Source organism: Aulonocara sp. 'chitande type north' Nkhata Bay, linkage group LG13 (assembly GCF_057382095.1).
Source record: "Aulonocara sp. 'chitande type north' Nkhata Bay isolate Kocher_YH1m ecotype deep benthic linkage group LG13, A_spYH_male_GT1.1, whole genome shotgun sequence".
NCBI classification, from domain to species: domain Eukaryota; kingdom Metazoa; phylum Chordata; class Actinopteri; order Cichliformes; family Cichlidae; genus Aulonocara; species Aulonocara sp. 'chitande type north' Nkhata Bay.
The window spans coordinates 24,408,531-24,424,190 of record NC_141356.1 but is presented as its reverse complement, the minus strand read 5'-3'; the positions used below and the strand labels follow the sequence as shown (position 1 = coordinate 24,424,190).

General features: G+C 38.6%; 1 protein-coding gene and 1 long non-coding RNA gene across 2 annotated transcripts; one reads left to right on the top strand and one right to left on the bottom strand.

Moving 5' to 3' along the window:
* Window positions 1-78: 78 nt before the first annotated feature.
* On the top strand, window positions 79-1,945 carry LOC147316123 (otoraplin-like). The gene is made up of 4 exons (XM_086258098.1): window positions 79-570; window positions 693-832; window positions 1,095-1,205; window positions 1,315-1,945. Exons 1-4 carry the CDS (start codon window positions 402-404, stop codon window positions 1,336-1,338), a joined length of 444 nt encoding a protein of 147 aa, XP_086114224.1. The 5' UTR covers window positions 79-401; the 3' UTR covers window positions 1,339-1,945.
* LOC147316122 (uncharacterized) lies at window positions 741-6,048 on the bottom strand. The gene is made up of 4 exons (XR_015124328.1): window positions 5,959-6,048; window positions 1,101-1,149; window positions 927-982; window positions 741-824 (listed from the first exon to the last, which is right to left on the bottom strand). It is a non-coding gene; the product is annotated as an uncharacterized LOC147316122 (long non-coding RNA).
* Between the last annotated feature and the right edge of the window lie 9,612 nt (window positions 6,049-15,660).

Below are 15,660 nucleotides of genomic sequence, written 5' to 3'. Positions count from 1 at the left end.
GGAGGCAAAAGGGATGAGTGGTAGCATAAGACTTTTGAACAGTACTTTATTTGCATATTTATTGAAGATGGTTTATGGTCAAATCGATTTGATAAATCTGAAAGCTGGTTGACTGTAAAGAAATAGCATTTAAAGGCCTTTACTGCTTACGAATGTGTTTTTTTATAGAGTGTAACACTTACAGTTTACAGCAAACTTTCTTTCTGCAAAGAGGCTGAGAATTGAGAAAAGTCAGCCAACTCCCCTGATGGAAATGAATACTTACAGAGTGTGGAATTTCTGAGACTCGACACTGATTGGCTAGTCGATGTGTGATGAAGGGGCTCAGCCCATTCTGTCCTGGCTGAGAGAAGTGTTTGTGATTTTTATAGTCTTAAGTTCCATCAAACATCTGCATTCACATGCGGACGTACACACACTCACAACAGTCGCTTGTTCTTGGTCTTTTGGCGAGGATGGGTTATCCACGGGTGATTCTGTTGTGTGTGGGACTGCTCCACCAGACCACGAGGGCTGTCCATATGGATAAACTAGCAGACCAGAAGATTTGCGGAGATGCAGAGTGCTCATGTAAGTCTGAGCATTAAAAACAGAAGCATAGCAGAGCATGCAGGATGCAGCACGTTTCAAAATCAACAGTAGATGCTTATGTTTCGCATTCTTCTTTTGTATTTTTTCCTGTGCTGTATTAGATGTTCTCTCCATGGCCACAGTCTTGGATTACTTCATATCTCCTGACTGCCGATTTCTCAACCTCAGAAAGGGTCAGGTGGTTTATGTGTACTCCAAACTCATTGCAGCAGAGGGCGCTGGAGTCTTCTGGTCTGGAAGCGTATGTGCAGATTTTGTACACTGTTTAATGGCACTGTACACTTGAGTTGTGAAAGACAGAAGATGTGCAACAGCTGTGGTAAACAAACACAAACCTTCTGGCTTTTCTGACAAGAAAAGACATTTGGTTGCATATCAGAGTCCACCGTATCTGAAACGAGCAGGCTTTTCATTATGTCAAGTTTTGTAAGAAAGGTTATGCATAATACATATAGAGTGTGGTGCATGCTAATTTGCTGGAGTTATATTATTTTTGCTGGCAGATTTACAGTGAGCGGTACGTGGACCAGATGGGCATCATTGGATACTTCCCTGCAACTGTGGTGAAGGAGACACAGAGGTTTACAGAAAACACAGTTAAGATCCAAACAACTGTTAGTACATTGAATTCTTTTATGCAACATTTTTTTTTAAATGAATGAATACTTTTTTTCCCCCATTCCATGTTAGGAAGTAGAACCTGATGTTTTGCTTGTCTTTCAGGACATGGACTTCTACTGCGATTAAGGGGCTGAAACCTCTTCCTTGTCAACTCTTTCTGTTAGTAACTCTGGCATTTATAAAGGACAAAGTATGCAGACATTAACTCAATGAGTCTTTTTGTCTATATTATTCCAACATTTTGATTATATAAATATATAAAAGTTAAAGAAATGAATTTTCCAGACACCTTTTTTATGATTTTTCTTGACTAGTAATTGCAATTATATTGTACTTGTCTTTGTTACACATCTAGAAACTGGCTTGGAGCTGCTTATGCTGAGAAATAGCTGCTGTGAAAATGATTAAATTCGTTTTCTAAAGCTTACAGTCTTTTTTTTTATTGGAGTCAAGGTTTCTTGGTAGTGTTATCAGAGACATCTTATAAAATCCTGACTTTTCATTCATTCTACTATGTTCTACTCCACTATGTTCTCAAAAGAAATGTCATCTAATAGAATTAATTTTTAAAAAAGTAATTTAAAAAAAAGTATCATGACTGGTGTGAAGAGCTCAGGACAGAAGGCCTAAATTCAGATTCTATTTTACATTTTTATTCATCCTATAGAGAAAAAATGTAAGTATCCAAAGATGTTATATGTGACAAAAATACATAAAACACTATTTAAAGTATTTTTGTTGTTGTTGTTTTTATCAGGGTATTCTTATTTTACCAGCATTTGAGACAACATGACAGCATGTTTTGATGGAGCAGCAGAAACACAGTGGTAATTTTCAAATAAATGAATGCATTTTCAAAAAATGCACCTGCTTTACTAAAGGCTCTGTTAGATGTTTCATGGTGATTTGGAAAAATACCCAGGTCAGACATCCTTAAAAGCTCACAAAGGCTGCTTATTGCCCTTTCACATTTTATGACTGTTGTCGCTTTTCCAAAAAAAAAAAAAAAAAAGAATAGTGCCACGTTTTTTTATACAAAATAAAAATGCTAAAATGCCCAAATGTTACGATGTATGAAATGAGTGCACGTTGTCTTCCAGTCTGTCTCTCTGCCTGCACTCACCCACCCTCCCACACGCCCACGCAGTTTCTAAAGATCTGTCATGATTAAACATGGCCTGGCATATTGTCGCTGTTAAGACTCTTTCCAAAGGATGATTTAAATCTCCTTTTGATTGGTTTTGAATCATCAGTCTTTTTTTTTTATTTCTGCGTCACAGTACCCACCCAGATAAAGTGCTGAATATAACATCTCAATCAAATCTTTCTTTGACGTTTCCAACTGTGGATTATCAAAGTTAGACATTTCATTTTGATAAAGGAAGACTCTATGATTTAGTTCATGCATTTCAGAGCTGCCATTTAGTGTCTCTGCCATCTCAAGAAGTCTCTCACATCACTACTGAATGCACAGATTTTTTTGATACTACTGCAAAATTGTGCATTTTCATCTTGTTTATTTCTGTTTGACTGGAGGCATTCTTTAGTAAGCTTTACAAGTTTAGGAAATAGGGCTGTCACATACATAATCGATTTAACCCATCACCTGCTCAGCCCAGATCAATATTAACCTGCTTTATATGTGCCACCAGTGAATGTCACTCAGAAAAAAACATGCCTGGGGCAAGGGTCTGATAGAGCAAGAGAAGAGAAGAGAAGAGAAGAGAAGAGAAGAGAAGAGAAGAGTGAAACATTTCCTGAAGGAAAACAACATCTGTTTTAATACGTGTTCATATTTGAATGAAATTCTAATCATTGCACAGCATCCACAGAGGAAGTGGATGATGAATGTGAATGTGATTGTTATTAACAATTGACCTAAAGAGGAGAAAAACTCTGCCCTTTTTCAGCTGATTGCCAATTGAAGTTGCGAGAGTATTTGTGTAAGCCTATGCAAAACCACAAAATTCACAAATCACGGCAAGTTCAGTCAGTCTTCTGTCAGACAGCTGTAGCTTTAGGGTGTCACCATGGTGACAGGCAGTGAAACTGTGACACAAGAGATTGATGTATGTGCATGTTTGTGTGTTTCTTCTGTGTGAGCTAAAGGAGCAGCTGGCAAACGCAAGAAACACTTTTTTCCTCCTTCCACCTTGTATCCCACCCACACCTCTGCGGTCAGCGGCATAGTGCCCCGTGGAGTTTGGAAATCAACAACCTCGGGGCTGGCTGTGACATTTAAGACGTGATATGCATCTTCCTTTAGAATTTTCCAAAGTTGCCATGGCCAAAAAATGCTTTGCTTGCCTATGTGATCCAATTGGTGGCGATACATTTAAAAAACAAAAACAAAGAAATAATAAGAAAGAAAGAAAAAGATAAAAATAGTATATACCGTTCCACGCCTTTGAAACAGGAGTCGTGAGTTCGACTCCCAACCAGGGCGTTTGTATCCAGTAAGGGTCCCCGAGCTAGACCCCCCATGCTAACCAAGCCTACCTCGGATATGAGCTAAGTGGAAGGAAGGATGCTGGGGGGCTAGTGAGTATCAGTACCACGGACCAGGAGGAGACAATGAACATCCACAAGTACATCAAGAAGATGGCCGCAACCAAGTACAAGCTCCATAGAGGCAGGGGTGTACCACACCAGGCAAGATCCCAGGTGCATGCTGTGTAAAGATGCCGCTGAGACAATTCAGCACATTGCAGCACATAAGTGCATGATGCTCGCAGGCAGGGCATAGATGGAACGTCATAACCAAATTGCCAGCAGAATATCTGTGCCAAGTATGGCCTGGAAGTCCCGAGGTCAAAATGGGAGACATCCGATGGTCGAGAATGACCGAGCTAAGATCCTGGGACTTCCAGATACAGACGGCTAACCAACCGGAAATAGTAGTAGTGGAAAAGCAAAGGAAAACGGCTGTAGTGATAGATGTAGTGATACCTAATGACTGCAACATCAGGAAGAAGGAACAGGAGAAGCTAGAGAAGTACCAAGGGCTCAGAAAAGAGCTCGCGTGGTCCCACTGGTAATCAGAGCACTCGGTGCAGTAACCCCCCAAGCTAGGCGAGTGGCTCCAGCAGATCCCAGGAATAGCAGCCAAGATCTCTGTTCAGAAGAGCGCAGTTCTAGGAACAGCAAAGATACCGCACAGGACCCTCAAGCTCCTAGACCTCTGGTAGAGGACCCAAGCTTGAAGGACAACAGGGACAAGAGGGGATTTTTTTTTTAAATAAATGTATATCTAAAATATAAATATATATATTTTAGATTATATAAATATAATCTAAAAAAACTGCATAATTGACATCAAATGAAAACTAATGAAAAGTAAGAGGAGAGGAGAAGAACAGCTGAAGCAAATACCTGCTGTGCAGTCCTCGTACACAGGATGACCCATCCTCACTTTTTCTAATGGAAACAGCTCAATTTGCTTCAACTGTTGCTTTTATATATTTTTTCCAGTGGAAAAAGGGTTATTTCTTGGTCAGGAAAAGGATAGAGAGAACACCAATTTCCCGAACACTAAAGCCATGGTACTCAGTGTGCCCAGTAGTAACATTATATACAGCCCTCAAGTATGTATGACATTTAATAATGTCATACAGAAGTACAGAAAGAGACCAATCAGCATCTATCTTTAGTTTAAACTTTTTTACCCATAATAGCATGCCAAACCATTCTAACAATGACAAACACAGCCAGTGTTAGGGAGCAACCTCTGTAATGGTTACACACACACACACACACACACACACACACACACACACACACACACACACACACACACACACACACACACACACACACACACACACACACACCATCCCCTGAACAGACACTTGACAAAAACTACCCAAAAGTGCTTGACGTGTGCATTTTCCTTGTGCAGTCATTGAGAAAATCTCACTCTGTCATCAAAACTTTGATAACTTGTGCATTTGTGTGATGGAAGATTCTCTCCGGTTATGTGTGCATACACGACTAGGGGCAGCATTTGACTTAATCAGTAGTGTCTTCAAGGTGCTTGAAAAATAGGCTTTGTCTGCACTAATTTTCTTCAAGGATGTCAGAAAATGCCAGCTCACTGCTTGTTTCAACCAGTCAATCAATCAGTCGGCACGAATCAATCACTGCTTTAGCCTGAGGATGTATGGTGGCCTTCTTGCTTTAATTTACTCTAGATTTCAAAGTGCATTTGTCATCCATGTTTTGTGTCAAAAAAATGCGTGCACATCAGCAGGCCATGCCAAGTGTATTGCTGCTGTATTTCAAGGATAAGTCATAATAGAAGTGAGAAGAAAGTGCAGCTTCAATAATATTATTTTTCTCTTATTGTATTTATCTATCTTACATTCTTGCTCTCTTAGAGTGTGTGTGTCTGTGTTATGTCTGACTCATATAATTACACCAGCTAGTGTAATTCCCCCCAATTCTCTGTCAAGCAATGACACGAAGAACCCAGTGATTTCATTTCTTGTTCAACCCTCCAAATAGCTCAGGAGTCAGTTGTATCTACTGTTTGATATTTACTGTTATATTCTGGTAGGCATTTGAAAACCTGTATTCATGGATAAAAGGGGGGCAGCTGAGATATAGAGTGAAATAAGTTGCGCTTTTCCAGTGAAATTAATACCTGTACCCCCTCAGTGAACTTGGTTAATATCTCATAGGAAGTGTGAGTTTGGTAAAGAGAAGGTGAGCTGCCAAAAAGAGTTTCTGTTATTTCAGTTTCCTTACCTTGGCCGCCTACATTTATGTCACACCTGAACAAACCCAACTCCACAGGTCAGCCTTCTCCAACCGAGAGGGCTAACTTCCTTCCATTACTTCCCACCTCTATTTTGCCTGTCACTGTGGTTACCAGAAAGGTTACCACAGTGACAGAGAAAGGTTACTGTGTGTTTGTGCATGACAGCGGGTGTTTGGAAGCTTAGCAGTGTACAGCAGGACCTTCATGATTCAAGAAATTAGTTATATACAGCAGTTAACCTTAACTGTTCGGCCAGTGAAGTTCTTGTAGGTCAAAAGGTCAAGACAGGAAATGAACGTGAACATGAGGAAATTGGCAGCATTAACCTGTAATATTTTGTTTTACAAATTAGAGAGGTATTATTCTGAAACAGCTCTAACAAATTAGTAGTAGATGTGCTAGAAGATACATACATAATTGAAGACCAGCAATTGTAGTGTTCCAAAAGGTGGAAATACATCATCCAAACATCAGCTCCTATAATTAGTATTTTGCAGCGTTTAATTGTCGACAATGATAAAAAAAATCTAAATTCTTGCGAATAGCGCTAACAGATAATCACCATGACTGAATGAAGCATGCAGAAATCTGTTGTAAGCCAGTCCACTTAAGCATAATGTATATATCTCATTAGCAGCTTACATTAATAGTGCTTTCTTTTCTGAACAGACCTTGGTGAACGCTGGCTTTGCATGTTTTTCTGCAACAGCTCAAAGACTGAATATTTTAAGATCTGACCTCTTTTCGTCATGTTTGCACACAAAGAATCATCTGATGAAATCTACCTAGGTTGTGAGTATGATCATGTTACATGCAAACATGGGTTTTAGTAAGCTTTAAATGTGCAAGCTAAAAGAATTTAAGCTGTCAGACCAAATTTCCTGTTTCATTTTGTTAAATAATTGCAGTGTTCGCAGATACCTCATACATAAATAATACATTTTCTTGCACCACCACAAAGAATAAACTAAACCCAGTTCAGCATGTTTGCATGATATTAGCAAGACTCTGTAATTTCCTTTATTACTAGACATTAGAGTAGAGGAAAGCTTCCATCAGTGATCTTGTACATGCTGACTTCAAATATATTTGGTAAGGGTTTTTTTTTGTTGCTCAGGCTTCTGAGCTATGAATAGACTGTCATGACAACCAATTACCCATTACAAAAGCAGCAAGGCTAAGTAAGGCAATTAAGTGGTGAAAAAAAATTGTTTGTTGCATGTGTTTCTGCTTGCAAAAGTGTCTGAAGGCAGCAAAATACTCTTGTGTGGAGTTTTACAGAGGAAAGAAAATCGAAATATTTTCTTATGCAATACTTTTTTGTAAAAATTGTACTTTCACAGTAACAATCCCACAACAATATTGTTTTATTAAACAACAGGAAACATTAATGTAATTATACAGTAATATTTTACAGGGAATGTGATTTGTTATGCAGAAGAAGAAGTAGTATGCTGTTAATAGTGATTGTTAACTAAACATTAATGGAAAACCTAAAATGATTAAAATAAACGAATGCTCTAATGAACTGAATTTAACAGCAATAAACAGATATACAGTGAGGCATATGTCATTCTTTCAAGCTAAAAGCTGTGCTATCAGTTCAGAGTAAATATATAGAGTTGGACTTTTAATAGCAGCTCTCATTTCCAGCGCTGAATCTTGATGTGTCATTGTGTCTGCATGCTGCATTAGGCTGTGGTTCATCTATTAGGCTTCATCCTGTTTCTTTCAAGTTCCATATCTCAGTGTTACAGCCACCCAGAGGTTGTTGCCACAGAATGACATGACTGACAGAGATTACAAAAAAATAGCTGTAATATAACTTTGCATAATGGGGAAACGGTTATGCACTGCTCCATTTCACGATGTCAAATCATACCAAGCAGTGATGGTGGTGGTGCGGGGGGGGGGGGGGGGGGGGGGGGGGGGGGCTTGAGCGCGTGCAAGGGCATACATTTGTGGTGTTATGTGAGGGGTTATCTACGTCACCACATGACACCTGAAAGGTTCTTGGTATTAAGTGACAAGCAAATGTCAGGATACACTGTGTCAGAGGCAAATTTCGTTCTGCTTTATATAAACCACCTGCCTTTAAGCCTTTACAGGTAGGCAGGCTGTCCTAGAGAGCCTGCAGGCAGTTTATAGACAAACCAGGTTTGTTAAGCTTAATGGTCCTTGTATTGATTTGCTGGGCTATCCTCACAAATTGCAGGGGTGGAATGAACAATGAGATTCTCATTGAGGATCTCTAAATGCATTTCTCTTTGTAGTTTTATTGACCCTCCTGGAGCAGCAAGTGCAGTGTTTATTTACACACTTTGCTCACAGCCTGTTTTTAGAATGACATGATGGATATGTGAAGAAGGTGTTCAAGGAAGCAATACACATCATCCACAGTCGACTGGCTACAAACAGCTTTTGATAATAAAAAGAATATTAAGTGGCTATGGTTATTTAAGTTGGGAAGTGAAAGTGTGAAAATACCATTCGAATGAATTACCTTTACCCGATTAAATAAATTAGTCTAGACTGAATAAATTAATCAGCCCAGAGGAGGATGATAATTAGCTGCCTTGACTTCAGAGCCAGTACACAGAATGGCAGCCTTATCGGTTAGCTCCTGGAAACTCAGTGGAGTTACTGGACTACAAAGGAGTCTGTGGCCATTGCTAATCCCAGGCTGGATCAAACAATGCAGCTTTTCACAATTGTGCTAAGAGTCTGCCAAAAGGTGTCAAACCCCATGTTTCCATGAGCGTGGCTATAGCTAACGTGTACTCTGTTTACACATAAAGCACATAATCGTAATGAGCCTTTGCAGCTTGGCGACGTGGAAAAAAAAATTGTATTCACATGCACAATGCTCAGCAACACATTTTTTTTTCCACACATAAACTTTGCCCTCAGTACCTAATGCGTAAAAGGGATGTTGCCTGCAAGTTTACAGGCAGATTCCTGGAAATGTTTACTCTTACACCCTTTTGTGTTATTAAAGAATAATTTCAAGATTTTGAGAACTGGTAAAAAGCTAAAGCACATGATTAGCCTTTAATTGCTTGTGGTTGTAGCTATGTTTACTCTGTGCCCTGTGTGGACTATGAAAAATATCCACATTGTTTGCTTTCTTAATGGACTATACTCTTTGGCTGTGCGTGTAGGACAGTACTGGAAAGGGGCTTGGAAACCTCTGAGATACCATTACCATTAGCCCTAATGTCCTTTTAAAATGGAAAGAGCATCAGAGCCCACACACAGAGACTGCTGTGTATGTTGTTTGAGTGATACAAACTCTTTGTCATGATATCCTGCCAAGGTCACCAGGCCTGTCCCCTTCCTGTAGTCACAGACACATTAGAAATTAGCCACTGAGGCAACTGGCATACTGCAGGAGCTGATTAGGAAATGTTGAGCATTTTACATTCATTTCCAATATTTGCTGGGTTTGTTTAGCTATTTTTAGCTTCATTCAGGTATATTATAGTGTCCGTAACCGAAGGTTGACCTCTCTTGGTATTTTTACCACTTTCTAGAGACTCATTGTTTTTTGGAGACATATGTATACTCAGGGAATGAGTGTTTTTGGTGGTTCAAAGGTCAAAGTGTTTCTGCAGGCTTTTTAAAAAGGCATGCAATGTCACTGTCAAATACCACAGCTCGACTAAAGCTAATAATTGCTGACACCTTCAATTGGAGGTGGCTGATTTCTGTGATGACTTAATGAGCGCATGAAAGGAAATGGGAAAGTTGGCAGTGCTATGAGTAGGTGAGGACTAGGTCCAGCTCAGAAGGCTTGATTAGTAAAAATCAACTTTGAGGTAATATTTTCCACAGTGTTCAATCAAAATCATCAGCAGCAAATGGTGTTTGAATCTGGCATGTTGGGGGCACGCAGCATGATACACTACTAATGGCAATTAAACTGCTGTAGTCATAACATCAACATAATTTCTGAATGCATGCTGAGCATGAATGCTTGTCACAGTGATGAGAATGACTTATCCTCAAACTTACTGTAAACTATAAAGCACCCACTGGTATCATTTAGCTGATTGCTGTTGTGCTTTTGACAAATCATCTCATTATGTGTCACTGAACAGTTTCTCGCAAATGAGACTGGCATGAAATACAATGCCAGCAATGTAGTATACTTTTCTACCTAAAACTGCTGATCTGACATTACTGCAGTGGCAACAGCAAAAATGACTGCAGTTTAAAGGCATCACTTTGTTTTCAAATAGCAGCAAAGCAGGGAACCAGACCTTTGGAGGGAGTGTGTGAGCAGACAGGAAAATTATTGCTTGAATCAAATTCAGATATCCCAGTAACAAATGTGTCACAGTAGTTTAAGAAGAAGAAGAAAATCAACCCAAATGATTGATGTAATGTGGACACAACTTGGTAATTTAAAGTAAGAAAACACTGTTGTCTTAATATTTTCAGGCAAATTGTAAAAGATGCCATTTCCTTCAGAGTAAAAGTGAGTTTGTTAATTAATCAAATCAGATTTAATGTTTTTTTTCAGCCCTCAGCCCTCTCTCCAAGTGATTCATCCCTAACGCTAATTTGCATGTCCTTTATTCCCTCCTAGGTGGCGCCTTCATTAGGAAGCACACCTCAAAATAAGTAATACACAGAGGGAAATAATTATTGTGATTATGCATAATCTTTGCTCGCACAGTTGTTTTTCTTTTCCAATTAAACTAAATTTATATTCAGAACACACTCTGAATATCATAGCAGGTGGCTGCTCTTGCCTCACCTTCACTGGTGTTTGTGAAGAAAGCTGCGTGAGAACCGCATTGCTACAGGCTACAATGGTGTATTGTTTTTGCCAGTTTCTGAGAAAGCAATACATCTTTGATAATATAGGGCATTTTCCCCCTTTTGATACTAAGCCTTTGTACAAGCCCAGTGAGTTCATGTTATTTCTGGGTTTACAGAAAAGTCTGGCTAAAGAGAAGAAATTATAGAGGCAAGGTATGTCGTATGACTAACACAGATAAACAGACAATGGCACAGCCACTAAAAAAATATAATAATGGGGATAAATCAGATTAAATTAATGAATGTAACTTAAGGGCAATCAATTACTATTATATTTACACACTCGTAATCATAGTCAGAGTTAAGCCAGAGTTTTAGCTTTATGGTATGCTTGTTAATGGACTGTTAATTATAATGCATTGTATCTTGAGACGGCACTTTTTTGATTGGATAATAAATTTACCTATAGTGAAAAACACAAAGAGTGCTCAGATGTCAGGCATCGATTTAGATTCAATCTACAATGATGCTAGAGACCAAAACCAAATTGTGTGATGTTTAATAAAGCATCAGTCATTTCAAGTAAAGACATTCAGCTCAAATGTATGCTTATAAATGACTTGCAATACATTCAAAATAATTTGCTTTGTACATTTGTACATTATTTATAACAATAATAACCTCCAACTTTGTTTTTGTAAGTTTGTCACAAAAGAGAGTGAAGAGGAACACAATACAACACAGTCAGCACAGCACTGCTCCCTTACTGAGAAGAGGATGCTACAGCAGGTAGCTGTGATTTGGCTGATCTGCTACACCCGGGGGATTTGTGTCTCCAAGTCATATAACAATGTAGATTTTTTTTTTGTGTGTGTGTGTGTACGGAATATGATCAGCTGGCCTGTTCTGCTATTTATTCACTGCTCTTTGTGGATTTAACCAACGCAATTCAAAGATCTAAGCAGATGTTATGCAAGCTGTACTGACACTGTGAATATAAAGCTTGTATAAAAGGTAGAAGTCAGTGAGTGAATTTATTCTGCGTCATCTTAAATAAAAAATAATGTCTGCTGCCTTTGATGTAACCTAGTAACAATACCCGAGGTGTAACCAGTCCAAAGTTCATCACTGTAAAGGCTATATTAAACTGCTTGATATGTTTGTGCAATCTTTGAATTGCTTCAGTAATTACTTGAGTTAGTTTTACAAGATGTTTCACAAAAACCAAAACATAATGTAGAGATTCAATATCTGATTTTAAAACTCTAAAATTATTTAGCACATCACATGTAAGATTTACATTTTCAGACTATTAAATTCCATGTGCTGAATAGTCATTACTGACTGTTAAGCAACTTTGCATCTGCACCATGAACACATTACAGAAATGAGAAGAAAAATCTGTGCGATGAGACTATAAGCAGTCTGTGGGACGTCATTATTTTGTTATTAGTGAGCTAGTATCTCACTGCTGTCACTGGAAGCGATGACAGGCTGTAGCTCAGGAAAAATGAACTCATTCACTAGTAATATGCAGTAACCTGCCTATGAGATTTAATTACTCATTAACCAAAAGTGCCCTAATCATTCTGTTTAGCCCCTGATCTTAGGGCACTTTGCTACTGTCACAAAAACGCACAAGGTGTTCCATTAATTTAGTTGAAACCATGAAAAATGCTAATGATAACATAGTTTGACAGGCATAAAATAAATGTTGTGCACCAAGAAGGTGACTTCCAAAGAGCTATTAGCGAAAAACTTGGCATATTTCAGCATGGTCTGCAGAGTCTTGTTAAAACATCCAAGAAAACTGGACAAGTGGAGCGCAAAAGTAAAAGTGGCAGGCTTAGAAATCTATCTACAACAGATGAACAGTATCTAAAAGCTATGTCCTAAAGAAATATGAAAAAGTATCCAGCAAAGACTTGACACAGAACACGAGACATGACAACAGGTCTTAAAGCGTGATGAATCCAGATTTAACATTTTTGGGGTGAAATTGTCATTAATATGTACAACAGTGAATGTATCTCAGCTGTACCTCAGTGAAACATGGTGGAATCTCTGTCATGGTTTGGGGCTACATTTCAGCCATTTTATTGTTGGAGATTTTTTTAATCACTCAGATTTTGATTCACCATTCAACAACATATAAAAGTGTTGTGCTCTAAAAGTAGTTATAAAACTTACATTTTCTGAATCGTTGGGAAAATCTCTAAATACTATTCTTATTTAATTGTGTTTTATTTTTGGACACATTTCTAGTTAATTTTTGTAGTTCACTAGCTCCAGGAGGTCAGAGTTCAGATGAGTGATGTCATCAGTAAGCGCAGAAAAAAAGGGAAAAAAAACAGTGTCTGAGACGTGAAAGCAATGTTTTGCTGATGATGCGCTATGCTGCCTGTAAACTCCAAACCTGAACTGAGGAGAATAAAGTTGCAAAAAGTTAGAATGGAGTCATGTCTCTCTGAGGGTGCAACAAAAGCTACCATCTAGTTGGCATTTTTCAGCATGGTAATGATCCTAAATACACTCCTGATGCAGCAAAAGAGTGCCTGGACAGACAAAACACACAATAGCCTCCCCAAAGCTATTACGACTTAAAGAAATAATAAGAAAGCTTAAACGTGGTCATACCAAATATTGACTTTCAAGTTCATTAAACTTTACAAACTCTGTTTTTGCCGTATACACTGTATTTCCATGTATATTTAACGTTTGTAAAGGAATAGTTGAAAGTTCTCCTTTTCCCTGTATTCCTGGTATTTAATTGACTACATTTTCAGGAGATACTTGGAAAAATTGTGCACTAAGTGTAATGGGGAGAATAAAAAACAGACTTATTCTTTTCATCTGCTTGAGAAATAAATCGATTTGCTCGCAAAATCACAATCGGCAGCTGGCCAATACATCAATCGAAAAAGTGCCGATATTTTAGCAGTGGAAAACATGTGCACAACATAGTATATTTTCAATACAACCAAAACGGATATAGTGAGTTTTTACTCCAGTCAGTTTACATCATATTGCTGCATATTAAACACAAGTAGAATGTGGCTCACCTACACTTATATTGATAGATGTATTACAGTATTTCATGGTTTATATTATTAGCTCAAGGCTAAACAGAAGCACAGGCAGGAATATCAATAGCACTATATTAGCTAGCGCCCCACAGAGAGAAAAATCAAAACATCACAGCAGTGTAGCTTTGGACTTTTCATATGAAAGCTGTGGGCTGTGGTAACTTGAATTACCTGTTTCCCCAAGGATAGAACGGGCTTTCCTGAGACTCCCTCAGACCTACTGAGGGGATGTAAACAGCACTTACAATGAAACATGACAAGTTCAGTAACTTTGATGTGGGGGAGGAAATGTTAAATGATACAGTGTTTTGCAGGAAGAATAGAGAGAGTGATGACTTCAGTTTAATCTTCCTCGGTGCTGAGCTGAGTGGTCCATGACAAATCAGGCTGGTGTTTGCACCTGAGCTGGCCATGTGCTGTCTGCCTCATAGCACATTAAGACTAACATATAATCCCTCTTCTTGCAGCTCCCTGTTAACCTCTTCTCCAGCTGCTCCGATGGAATATAATAGATCTGGTCAATACAGTTTTACATCCTTGTATTCATGTCTCGAGTCTGTAAAATGAACTATTCTCAATTTTTAGAGCAATGAGATCTGCCAAAAATCCCATTTTACATATGTCAACTTATGCATCATTTAAATTTGGTTTGCACGATGCCTGAACCGCAGTCAAAGCCAAACTGAATGATCTAAAGGAAGAGACAGTAAAGTAATGATCACTTGCAACCTCCGTGAAATCATGAAAGACCAGTGTTGTCTGAATTTTGATGTCTGCCTACCCAGGTCTACCCATAAAGGCCGTCATCTTATGTCACAGGGGCAGATCGACATGCAGTAGCTGCTTATATCTTAAGTAGAGTGGAACAGAGAAACATACAGAAGGAGACAGAAGAGAAAGCGAACAAAACCATCAAATATGAGGCTGCTGAAACTATCTGCAATCATTGTGAGTATAGCAACCATAACCCACAACACGCTCAGAGACATCCCATCCCACAACACTAGCCAGCACTGCCGAAGCTTTAGAGGATTGCCTCTGAAATGACAGCTTAACTACTGAGGGAGATAAGACAAGCTTCTGTCATTTCTATCATTGCCTCGCTCTCCATGTGGCTCCTAACATATGTGGCACTAACAAAGAGAACTGCAATATATTAATGTTTTGCTTTGCAGGTTTCCCAAAAAAAAATAGACACACTTGCTCTCTCACTGAATGTTTAATTTCTAGAGTGTGGGCTCAACATTTAAATAAGTCACAGGGAATGCATTTTCTCTATAGTCTTAAAATATTTATGATTTCTGCGCACAAAATATATTAAGAAACTGGAATCAGATGTAAATGTCTTGGTTGTTTCAGTGTTTATTTGATTTTATCTTTGGAAACACAATATAAAGTTCAGCGTGAAATATCAATAGTGTTTTTTTTTCTTGTCTGGTTGAAAGGTTGGTAAAGGCTGCAGAGGCTTTGTTGTGGTTTAGCAATCAGTGGGTTTCATTGTGTGTGTGTGTGTGAGTGTTTGATTATCTGCCGTTTATCACCTTGTAGCTGTCAGTCTAATCTCTCTACCTCTTGCCCAAACTCTGACAGGCACCCTGCTTTCTCTACAGCCTTGGGCAAATATGAAAAATTAAAGAGCCATGATTCTCAGCACCTCCTCCAACACTACTGCAGATACACATCAATGCCTTTTAACAACTCCATTTATGTAATGCCATCTCTGCAAAGCCAGTTTTTTAATAGATGGTTGTCCAGTTGTAAATTAAATTCCACTGTAACTTATCCTGTATCCAAAGGTTGCCAGAGGTTGAGCTCTATAATTAACTTATGACAGTA

Coding starts and splice junctions, on each gene's coding strand:
- LOC147316123 (XM_086258098.1), top strand. CDS start 402: ATGCGGACGTACACACACTCACAACAGTCGCTTGTTCTTGGTCTTTTG. Junction 571..692: donor CGGAGATGCAGAGTGCTCAT/GTAAGTCTGAGC, acceptor GTGCTGTATTAG/ATGTTCTCTCCATGGCCACA. Junction 1,206..1,314: donor CAGTTAAGATCCAAACAACT/GTTAGTACATTG, acceptor CTTGTCTTTCAG/GACATGGACTTCTACTGCGA.